This window comes from Aegilops tauschii, chromosome 3 (assembly GCF_002575655.3).
Source record: "Aegilops tauschii subsp. strangulata cultivar AL8/78 chromosome 3, Aet v6.0, whole genome shotgun sequence".
NCBI lineage: Eukaryota > Viridiplantae > Streptophyta > Magnoliopsida > Poales > Poaceae > Aegilops > Aegilops tauschii.
The window spans coordinates 591,816,762-591,828,097 of NC_053037.3; the positions used below are offsets into that span (position 1 = coordinate 591,816,762).

General features: G+C 44.4%; 1 protein-coding gene across 3 annotated transcripts; it reads right to left on the reverse strand.

Annotated features, from left to right (window-relative positions):
- Positions 1 to 2,274: 2,274 nt before the first annotated feature.
- LOC109760686 (uncharacterized) lies at positions 2,275 to 7,384 on the reverse strand. 3 transcript variants are annotated; one of them, XM_073511221.1, is made up of 15 exons: positions 7,246 to 7,384; positions 6,597 to 6,643; positions 6,537 to 6,566; positions 6,352 to 6,441; positions 5,777 to 5,842; positions 5,513 to 5,578; positions 5,307 to 5,401; positions 5,173 to 5,218; positions 4,552 to 4,606; positions 3,910 to 3,986; positions 3,633 to 3,789; positions 3,369 to 3,502; positions 3,186 to 3,290; positions 2,929 to 3,069; positions 2,275 to 2,747 (listed from the first exon to the last, which is right to left on the reverse strand). In XM_073511221.1, the coding sequence occupies exons 3-15, from the start codon at positions 6,552 to 6,554 to the stop codon at positions 2,682 to 2,684; spliced, it is 1,116 nt and encodes a 371-aa protein (XP_073367322.1). In that variant the 5' UTR covers positions 6,555 to 6,566; positions 6,597 to 6,643; positions 7,246 to 7,384; the 3' UTR covers positions 2,275 to 2,681. The 3 variants fall into 3 exon arrangements, with proteins under 3 accessions (XP_073367322.1, XP_073367320.1, XP_073367321.1); XM_073511219.1 differs by having other exon boundaries at positions 3,633 to 3,795; XM_073511220.1 differs by having other exon boundaries at positions 3,633 to 3,795; positions 6,597 to 6,663; positions 7,246 to 7,356.
- Between the last annotated feature and the right edge of the window lie 3,952 nt (positions 7,385 to 11,336).

Below are 11,336 nucleotides of genomic sequence, written 5' to 3' on the forward strand. Positions count from 1 at the left end.
CTGTCCACGTGAACATAAACCTGTCTAAAATTTAGATCGGCTTGCGTCCACACGAACAGTCGAGCGTGTGTTTGGTGTTTGCTTGGCCCTACTTGTCAGCCACCCAACTACCACGCGCCAATCCTTTTAAATTCACGCCTCCGGAAGGGCGGCCACCGCGCCCACTCTTCTCCCTCTCTCTGCCCCCCAGCCGCCCGACAGTCAATCCAACCCTAGCCATTGCTGCCGCCCACCATGCCATGGAAGCGCAGCACGTGACCACGAGGCGGGCTCCTCCTCTGGGTGGCACCGCATGGCGACCTTCACCGTGACGCCGCCTAGGGCTGCGTCGCCGGCGCGCAACCGCATCGCGTGCCCGTCCACCGGTGCCGATGCCACTTGGAGAACGCCATCCCCGTGCCCTGGCCGGACGTGAACCTCCCGCACGACTGGCATTGAACCCGGATAGGTTTCCAGCCGACCTCCATGCCATGACGACCTGGCGTTTACGGTGGACTCCACGCACTACTGGGTGACGTGGTTCACTGTCGAGCACAACCAGCGCCTCTTGGGTGCGCCACCGCCCCGTGTCCCCCGCGCACGCTCCAGCACCACAGCAGGCGGGTGGTGGAGGAGGAGGAGGCCGGCGAGGCCCTGAAGAAGGCCGTCGAAGACAGCCAGCTCGACGAGCTCGCCATGTGTCCTGGACTGCCACTGGCGCTGGCCGAATGGGCAAGAGTACAAGTCACCGCGCCACCACTCGCGCCCGCGGCCGCGTCAGAGCAGAGAAGGAGAAGGAGAAGGTAGCTCCCTGTTGCGCCACTCCACGCGCCGGCGGCAGTACCGTGGCCTTTTCCATGGTAGCTCCCTGTTGTAGGTGCCGTGGAGATGAGGGAGAAGGAGAAGGCAAAGTTGGACACCTCACTGGAGCCGGGACCGGTCCGCCTCGGCGACTGCCGCGGCCATCGCCACCGCCACCGCCACGGAACGGCGCGGTCATCGCCTGATCTCTCATCTGCTTACTTTTCATTTATCTGTAAGGCTATAACGCAAGCATTCTAGAGACTTCTAGAACCCTAGCCTGTCAGTGTTCCCCTCCCCGGCCCCAAACTAGCTACTTGTCTGAATTCGTTGTTAGCTGTAGATGTTTGTCAGTTCAGTTCCCTGAACCTGACAGAAACACAAACCCCATGAACGCATAGCACTCCCAGATTTTGGAGTACTCCGACTATTTCGTACTAAATCATGAAAAATTTGAAAAATAAAATGATATTGACTGACGTAGAAAAAGCATGTAAGCATCAAGTCTCAAAATTTTGAAATCCCGGTTCAAAACATACTTCATCGCCAAACCAAAAAGAAGGCTAAGATAGTACCTAAAAGTTTGCAGGACTTCTCTCGTTTTACTACCCTAACCCTAGACGGTTAAGGCAAATTCTCCCCCAGCAGACTACACCGCCAAGCCCGTGGATTCACCTCCTCTCTGCCTACCGCTCCAGCGGAGGGGAATTCTGGTGCCTCCGATCCTGTTGGTAGTCAAGTTAATTAGGATTTTTTTAGTCCTCGTACGTGCAATATTTGGACAAATGATGGTGCTTTTTCTTTAAGTTTATCTTACGGGCTATGATCCTTCTTGAGTTCGTCCGTCTGGACGTTGTCGGCGGCATAGATTCCTATCACTCCTTTGGACAGCGAGGTTAGGGTTTCTCATCATGTGGTGAGATTTGATACCAGGTGCTTCAGATCTATGCAATAGTTCAACGGCAACTATTGCGGCTACAAGCCGTTGGTCCTTAGGACACGCGCACGAAGAATTCCCGACTATCATCGACAAGGTCAAGGTGGCTCTGGTAGGGGAGCGGCGACAACGGCACATCGACTGCTTGTTTTGGCGGCGGTAGTGGTCGCTTGATGGTCTCAAAATTTTGATGTAATTTTTGTTATGTTTGAGATGCTTTGTACTTCCAGTGAACTTTTATAATAGATCAAATGTTTTTCGCAAAAAAAAAAGGCAGAGAAGAACTTAGCTATGAATTCAGCCCTAGACAGTAAGAGGGTTCCAACTATAAAACAATATCAGGATTGAATTTGTCTCCGTTTTTTCTCAACCTGTCAATTGAGTTCGATTTGAAATTGTATGATACAATAGATACATATATCATTAGTGTTGTAAATATTTTCATAACTTTTAGCAAACAGATCATATTTTCTGTAAAAGATTGTAATTACAGAGAATGCCGCCACAGAACTATATACATCTGCGTCGATCATTCACTTGACTCTCTTCAGACCAAATGCGGCATAGAAACCTCATATATGCGTTTCAACGGCAAAATAACAATAACAAACATCCTACTCAAGGTACACATGAGCTTACCGAGTTACAGTACAACCTAGCAGCTGAAAGAGGTATACCATTTCTTTACACAACTCACCTAGAGATAAACTTGTTCTTTCCATATGATTCGACACCACGGATTCCACTATCAGAGGTAATGGAACATGGGTTTGTGAGGTTCACACCATGACACACCCAGGTTAGTTTGGAACACCGACTACACCAACCAGCAAAACAAGTTTAAAAGATGCAACATATACAGCTAGGAAAACACAGCACCACCCCAAGTTCACAATCAGTTGACTACCAGCACCAGTGAGATCATCACCAACAGGGACACATTTAAAGACGAGCACAGGCCGGGTCAGTAAGGTCGATGCCGCCCATCCATTCTTGATCTGCTGCCACCTCCGCTGGGACCATAGCCTCGCTGGAAGATGGCAAGCATTTGGTAAGAGGATTGTTGCTGTGTATATGTTTAAGAAACAACTGGCGGAAACTACAAAAGAACCGGTTTAAAGCCTAAGTTCTCTGTTTTGAAGGAACCTACTTGACCAGATTAATTTATACATAAACCTACTATGTAACGTGGAACGGATTAGTGTACTTACGTCATAACCCAGGTTGCCGCAGAACATGCCGAAAGGCCGCATTGAGCCGTAAGGTGGTGCATGAAGGTCCACGCCGGGCATGGGGTCAGCGAAACGACCACTGGAATCACCCCTAGGCGGTGCAGCTATGTCTACTGTGACCTGAAATGATGGAACTTCAGAAATTTTCTGTCCAAATGAAAGCTGGGGCAAGGCAATCATATTTCCCTCCATTAGATGAAAGGGGAGCAATGACAAGGAAGCACCCACAGCCTTACCTTACATCCAAGAATTTCATGGCTTTTGTCAGCTACCTTATCTGCCACACCCTCATCAGAAAAGGTGACAAAACCAAAAGCTCGATGGCCACTTCCTTTAGGATCCTACAAGATAAACATACAAATTAAGAAAACAGAAGGGAAACGCCATACAGACCCAGATGATGGAAGTCTTAGCCTCACCCTTGGAATAAACACATTTGCGACCCGGCCAAATCCGCCAAAGTAATTCCTTAGGTCATCTTTGTTTGCTTCTTGTGGAATTCCGCCAACAAATATCTTTTTGCCCGTTCCTTGAGGGGATCCAGAGTATCCTCCTTTTCAATGTAAGTCAAACAGAAATGGTACTCAATCCACAGATGAAGTTTCTTGTATGTCAAATATGGATTACACTTCATAAAAAAGGACTGCTTCCATAAGCTGATCCACGATGATCAAAGGACTTACTTCCATAAGCTGATCCTGGATGATCATACCGTGTTGGTGGGCCCAAAGCTCCAAACATGGTTGCAGCTGCAATGTATACATCATATGCACCATAGCCAAGGCCATAGTCGCCCCCATCCTTAGATGGCCTGCTTGGAGGGTGTCTGATATCTTCATCCTGATGCTGGGAGATTTTCAGGTGATAAGAAATGCATGCTATAAACAGTATGTGCCATAAGACATGGCCAAATATAAAATACTAACTATATTCAACTCTATTTTGGAATAGGATAAGTACCTTTGGAGTTGCACGGTCAACATGTAGAGTTGTTCCATCAAACTCATGCGACTCTTGCATGATACTGTCTACAGATTCTGTTGAATTATGACCAAGATGAAAATAAGGCAATATAAAAATAAAGTGATCATATGAAATTTAGGAATAGTCAAGACCAAATACAGATAATGAGGAAGAAAGAACATGGACATGTAAACTCAGGAGAAAGAGCGCATTAGCTACTGCGTAAAGACTAAAGAGTGAGCACAAGAAAACATTTCCAAGCTAGCTTTCCCAACTGTAAATGGATCCTAAAAAGTGGATAAGGTGTCCTTGATTGCATACGATTTCACATTTCCAAATGTATCTTACTATAGAACATACATGCTTGTCTGCCACAAAACCACAACTAAAATGGTGAACAATAATGTGCATGAACATCATATCTCAGCCAGTGAACTCCAACATACAAAAATACAAAATGATTTAATGTTTATTACTGTACAGGGAACATTTTGCTGTAGTACTGCTCATGCCAATTGGGCAACTAAACCATAACATTCTCAATCATTCTACTTTTTCGGATTGATGTTTCCTCGCATGACCAAATAAATTGCATGCCTAAAAAAATGCTGGAAGAACCATAGATAGCAGTAAACATACCTGCGCTCTGAAAAGTGATAAACCCAATTCCACGGTGACCTTTTGAGCCATGTTCCTACATATGAAAAAGAAAGATGGAATTCATTCGAGTAAATTCATACTACCTCTAGCTGTTGTTTATTTCCATTCTGGCAACAACAGCACATTACAACGAATGCAACAATGATTTACTATCACCACAGCAAGCACGTACACAACAGGAACTTAATACTGTCTGTATCAACAGGAATACGGATCAAAATCCTTAAGAGTGTGCTGATATACTTTCAATCCTCATCTTCCTTGTCACTGTTAATATAAGAAGCATGCCTCTAGAGGGGTTCAGAAAATACTAAAAGTATGCACCCACATAAGAGTGAGGGTCCAAGATTGGCCTTGAAATGCCACTGGCTGAAGATATGTTCTGACATACAAGTACGTACTCACATAACTTCATCCAGTGGCACTTCAAGGACTACCTTAGACCCTCACCCTTATGCCGACATATCCATACTTAAAATTGCATGACAAATCTTCTGAGTAGACATATATGCAATAAATTATGACGCTGCAGAACATCCCCTAATTCAGATTTTCTTTCAAGAAATTCATCAACAGTAAATCAGTTCCAGATTTTCAAACCTTTGGCATGTAAAGATCAATAATTTCTCCAAACGCTTCAAAATGCCTGTTAAGCAAACATTATAGTTCAGACAAGTGCTGATAGAGTCACAAAGAAAATGAGAGATGGAAAAACAGACAAGGCTACAGCTCACCTACGGAACATTGACTCATCTGCAGATTGCGGGATTCGACCAACAAATATCCTAGTAGCTGTTTTTGTTCCCGGTGGCTGAGGTTTCAGTTCTTCCTGTGTTAAGATTAAAATGCACTATAATCATTACTCAACTAAAATTTGAGACGAATTAATTGTAGAGCCAATGGATAATAGAAAAAGGGAAAATATGTGTATATGGTTTACCCTGGGAATTGCTATCTTCACTTCTAGAGGTCGGTTCCCAAGAAAATGTTCACACTCAAGAACATTCTGAAAGAATGATGAAAAATGATTCAGATGTAAATAACTGCAAATTATACACAATAGATTAGGTAAATGGAAAGGTGTTAACACTTTCCTAACATAATTAAGGTGTTACTGAGCTAGTACCTTTCAATGGCTTGAGAAAAAAAAAAGCATAATCAATGAAGTCAAATAGAGAGAATGGGCAAATATTTCTTTTACAACCTTGACATCATCAGCCGATGAGAACGTTACGTAGCCAAACCCACGAGATCGACCAGATACGCGATCCTATTTTTCAAGAAGCAAGAAATAATAGAGTAAATACAGCAATCGCCAATCAGTGTATAGATGACCCAATCATGCTGTGAGCTAGTAAACACTGCATGATGGTATAGATAGTTTTTTGTGTGTGTGCAAGGAATGGTATAGATAGCTGTGGCCTGTGACTTCTGAAACTTAATCGCCGTTAAAATTGAGAGGATATGTTGGACATCTACATTGGGAAATTAGATCTTAATTATTCCTTTAAAAGGAAGATAACATAAAACAATTCTAAATCTCAAAGCGTATATCACAAAGAAAATTAGCACATAGTGTAATATATATTCCAAAGCAAACTCAGTCTTAAAAGGAATAAAATGTGCAATATATTACCAAACAGATCAAGTATAAGAGGTAACGGTTTTCCACAAATCTGAAGGGAGGGGTGTATAATTTGTACTGTATGATCAATGAAAGAAGAAATTAATGAGGATTGGCAGACGGCATTTAACAGAAAATGTGAAATTGCTGGAAACCTTCATGACAACACAATCCTCCAGGGGTCCAAACTTGGCCATATGCTTTCGTAATCCTTCGCTGTCCACATCCCAGGGGAGCCCAAAAACCTAAGCACATTAACGTCACCTCCTCGTTACGCAGCAAGCGATGCATTTATGTTCAGAATGTTTTTTCTTGAGGAAACTTGAGTTCAGAACCTTACCACAAGCTTTGTGGCCATTAGTATACTGGTTCCAGAGGAAAGCAACACAAACCCTTCAGCTCTCTTGTTGTGCTTCTGGGCCCAGGAACACTCTCAATCAGTCTTCCCTGTTCCCAATAACACCAAGCTATCATGAGGAGGCAGATTGACAACTTTTAGCCTTGACGAACATCGTCGAAAAAATACACATTCACATGGATAAGCAAAAATCTGTCCATCTATGCTAAACGCTGGAAAGCAAACAAGATTGGAGGCACGGCAGTGCTGAAACCTCTCGGGATGGCGAAAAAACAGGTGCTTTTTCTCGAGATTGAAAAAAAAACAGGCGCTTCAACACATGGCACATCATCATGCAGCAAGTTGCTAGTGCTAGCATATAGACAAAAGACAGCCTGATTAGTGTCAGTGTCAAGGGGACAAGGGCGGGCCTGACGAGGGGCCGCCCCCAAATGATTGATTTTTGGAAAACAAACCGCGATTTGCAGTGCCCCACCAAAGGGAGCCGCGACAAGCTGAGACTGGGGGCCATCCGTCCAAGAAGGAAACAAATTTTTGGGGCGCGTTGCTCTGGCTCGGAGCAGAGCTAGGGTTCGTCGCCGACCGACGGAGTAAAGAAATCGATCCAGGTCGGGGACGGGTGGATCTAAAACGAGGCCATTCCGGTGGAGCGCCGGAGAGGGGTGACGGGTCGAGAGGGGGAGTAGTGTACCTCCGAGGCGGCGCGCTTCAGTGGAGGGAGGGGCGTCCGCCGGAGCGGAGATGGCTTCCGTCGGAGGACCAGTCGCCGCTGGGTGTGCTGCTGGTCCTTTCTTATTCTCCTTATTTCTTTTTTACTCCTAGATTATTAGAGAAGATAGAAGACTGTTGCTGGACACTGCGCTTACCATTGTTTTTTGCAAAAAAGGGCTTCCGTTTTTTCCTTTATCGAAATTATGGCCTTTGCTTTGAATGCAGCGGCCAAGAGTTGACCTTTTTTTTGTTAATAATACTGCGCTTATCATATGGAAGGAAGAGAGGAGTTGACTGTTATTTTGATAACACCTCGATGAAAAGTAGATATAAAGGGCATGAACCTACCCCTCCCTCAAGCGATAAAAATGGCATAGGAAACACGGGATCATACATGCCAGCAAATGCGGAAGAGGAAAAACTCTTGTTGCCCCGTACCCTCCACACAAGCTCCGTCGAGCAATCCGCCTAAGGAGGGGTGGGAAGACCCCCGACATTGCTCCCTAAGGAGCACAGAAGATGATTCGCTGGACCATCGAAGGGGAGAAAAGCGAAACCTGCTATGCAAGTAGTGGGTTTGGGCCAACCCCACATTGATGGAGATGAAAGTGTGTCTCCTAAACCAAATGACGCCCTTCGCTTCCAAAGCTCTAATGACCACCACAACTTGGTGACGTCGTCTCGACATACAGATTGTGCCCCTTATAGATGGCCTTCACCCTCTTTTGAGGCCAACACCTCGGCTCCCATCCACCGCTTGTTCATGTAGGATCTGCTCCCACGTAGGTAGATGTACTTAGATCCATAGCCTAGATAACCACGACCAGGGCCTAGGATCGCCATCCTTGCATACCATAACCTCATTGTCTCTGTGTTGAAACCAAGCACAAGGGCATGGAACGCGCCAGCCACACCATATCAATAGCCTAAGAAGTGCCTCTCGAGACTCCTGTCGTCCTCCAATACGGCCTAGTGGGCCTTTGTGGCACCACACGGAGCCAATTCTGAAACTCGGATCCCTGTCCAGCGACACCTGATGTGCTCATCACGCTCTCGTGCTCTGCATGATGCGCGCCTTACTCCAAACACCTGCTAGAGCCTCGAGTTGTGCTTGACCACACCTTGATCCGCATAAGCCTGACTCCCCCCCCTTCCCAACCACCACCACCTATCGAAGACCGCGAGGCTACAACCAACACTCCTGGAGCCACATCCCTTGCCAGCTACCAAGAGGACCACCTCATCTACGAAAATGATAATACACGTGACTGAATTATTTTCTCATGGAACTATACAAGTTTTTTTGTACTCTAGTTTTGTCTTGTTTTTTGAGAAAGCCGACATGATCGTCACCTAAATATATACTCGTTTCATTCCGGAATATAAGGTTTATCAGTTTTCGTTAAAGTCAAACGATTATACGTTTGACCAACTTATTAGACAAAATATAAAAATAATGTTCATGATGGATCAAATGATATAAATTTGATACTGTACATACTGATATATTTTTTAGAAACTTGATCAAACATGCTCATGTTTGACTTAAAAAAACTAATACATCTTCTATTCTGTAGCGGAGGGAGCAGAAGAGAAGAGCTGACTATTAATTAATTTGATAACACCTGTTGAAAAGTAGATATAAAGGGCATGGAGACAACCCCCCTTCCTCCAAGCGACAAAATGATATACGAAACGCACGACCATACACGCCAACACATCAAGCAAATGTGGAAGAGGAAAAACTATTGTTGCACCGTACCATCCACACAAAGAGCAATCCACCCAATGATGAGAGGGAAGATCATGACATGCTTCCTAAGGAGCCCAGAAGACAATTCACTAGAGCATCAAAGGGGAGAGAAACCAAACCCGCTATGCAAGGAGCAGGCCTGGGCCACCCGAACAATTATGGAGGTGAAAGTGTGTCTCTAAAACATAAGGAAATCCTTCGATTACAAAGCTCAAATGACCACAACAACTTGGTGTCATTGTCCCGACATCCAGAATTCTTGTTGCGCCCCTTGTAGATCGCCTTCACTAACTTCACCAGCTCGGATTCCATGTACCGCTTGTTCATGCAATACCCGCTCCCATGTAGCTAGATCCACTTATACATGTAGCCTACCCAAGCACAACCACGACCCAGGACCACCATCCCGGGATACCGCAAATTCACTCGCAAAAAAACATGTATGCTGAAGCCGAGCACAAGGGCGGGGAGCACAACAGTCACACCAAATTAGTAGCCAAAAGGTGATACATGCGACCACTGTCGTCCTCAAGTAAGGCTTAGTGGGCCTTTGAATGACACCACCACAGAGCCACTTATGGAACCCAGATCCCTGCACAACTACGTTTGGTGCGCTCACCACTCCTCCCCCTGCATGTTGGGTGCCTTACTCTAAACACTTATTAGAGCCTCAAGTCGTGCCAGGGCACCTGGCTCAAGACTCATTGGGATCCTCCCTCGCCCAACTACTCGAGAGGACCAACCCATCTAGGAAAATCAGCCGCCCTTCCCAGGAGGGGGTAAGGCTGGTATGGCATGCCGTCCTTGCGCATAGGCACACGACAAAGGAAAAGAGGAGGAGTGGTGGTGGAGTCTTGAGTGATGGCAACTAAAGTTCCGCCCTTCTACCTCCCTCAACAACAACATATGACAAGCGCAATCATTGATACTCTAGTTGTGTTGAAAGTTTAAAGTTTTGTTCATATGACTAAAGATTGTTCTCTTTGTTTGCAAACCCAAGGTCGTATGGAAGAAAGCACGAAGCCAAATCCAGGCTCGCTCAAGCTTGGTAGTAAATCACTACTACCAGTGAATGGCATGGTAGCACCATTCGAAATTGTCATGTACATCAATCGATCAATCCTAGAGGCATTTCAAACTAAAGTTGCTATTTAAACCGACTTATTGCCTCGTCACGTGCGTCCATTGCATCAATCTTCGGAATGTTTGATTGGTAGGATTGGAATCCTTAGGGAAATTTCCAAAGGATTGCTTTGCACTCTATTTGGAAAACATTTTTTTCATCCACTCAAACCTCTTTTTACAATTTCTTTATTTTTTCTATGGCATCAAACGCCCTCTTGTCCAAATTCCTATGGTTTGCTAACCTTATATAATTCAAATGGACAGCCACTCCAATCATGTATTTTTCCTATTAATGCGTTTTGAAATTCTCGTGAATGAAAGAGGCCCTTAGAATCATAAATATAATTATATAATTAAGTTATGGTGGATCAATTGCTCATGCATCAATCAAACTTGATGCGCATAATTAATTAAAGTAGCAGACCAATCAATTAAAGTATTCGTCTGTGGCGACTTCGTCAATCTTAAGATGATGTGCCGGCTTAGTCTCTCGGAGGTGCTCATAGGGGTGAGTGTATGTGCATATGTATGAACGTCTGCATGTGTACCGAGTTAAAAAGAAAATTAATTAAAGTATTGTGCACTTCTACGAAACAAGAACTCCCTTCTCTTGATTGTCCACAAAAAGTTTTTTTTCCAAACCAATCTAGCATTGGAGCTCCACTTGCAATGAGATACGTATTATACTTTTGCCTAGAAGATATATAAAAAATTCTCCGAAGCTTATGAAGCCTGTTTTTAAAAAAGCCTGGAAGATGTAGTAAAATACTTACTCTGCTTTGAAGTCTGTTCTTCTCTTCATTCAAAGGTTAGTTTGTTCAAAATAAAAATAAAAAGTATGGTTTATCATCATGTACACCTAACACCTCCTCTTTTTGGGGAAAAATAATCTTCCTGTAGAAGGTATACCTTAAATGTACTAAACAAATTAATACTCACCCGAACATGCGCAATGTGGGCCACTACTAATTGGCTAGGAACATGTGCTGAAAATAAAGAAACATATGGACTCACTAGCTAATACAAAGGCAAGTAGTGAGGTGCCCTCACGCTCACAATGCCGAAACCATACATGTAGATCCTTAATTTCATAGCCTCTGAATTTTTATTCCTTTGGAGATTATGTCCATACATCATTCATGCATTGAGGGAGTGTTGGTTGCACCACATCAGGATTTGGTTGCATAGGCTTG

Excerpts from the sequence above, each read along its gene's own strand:
- LOC109760686 (XM_073511219.1), bottom strand. Across the intron at positions 3,503-3,632 it reads TCCAGGATCAGCTTATGGAA|GAGGATACTCTGGATCCCCT; the intron begins GTAAGTCCTTTG and ends TACATTGAAAAG. Across the intron at positions 2,748-2,928 it reads GCGGCAACCTGGGTTATGAC|CGAGGCTATGGTCCCAGCGG; the intron begins GTAAGTACACTA and ends GCCATCTTCCAG.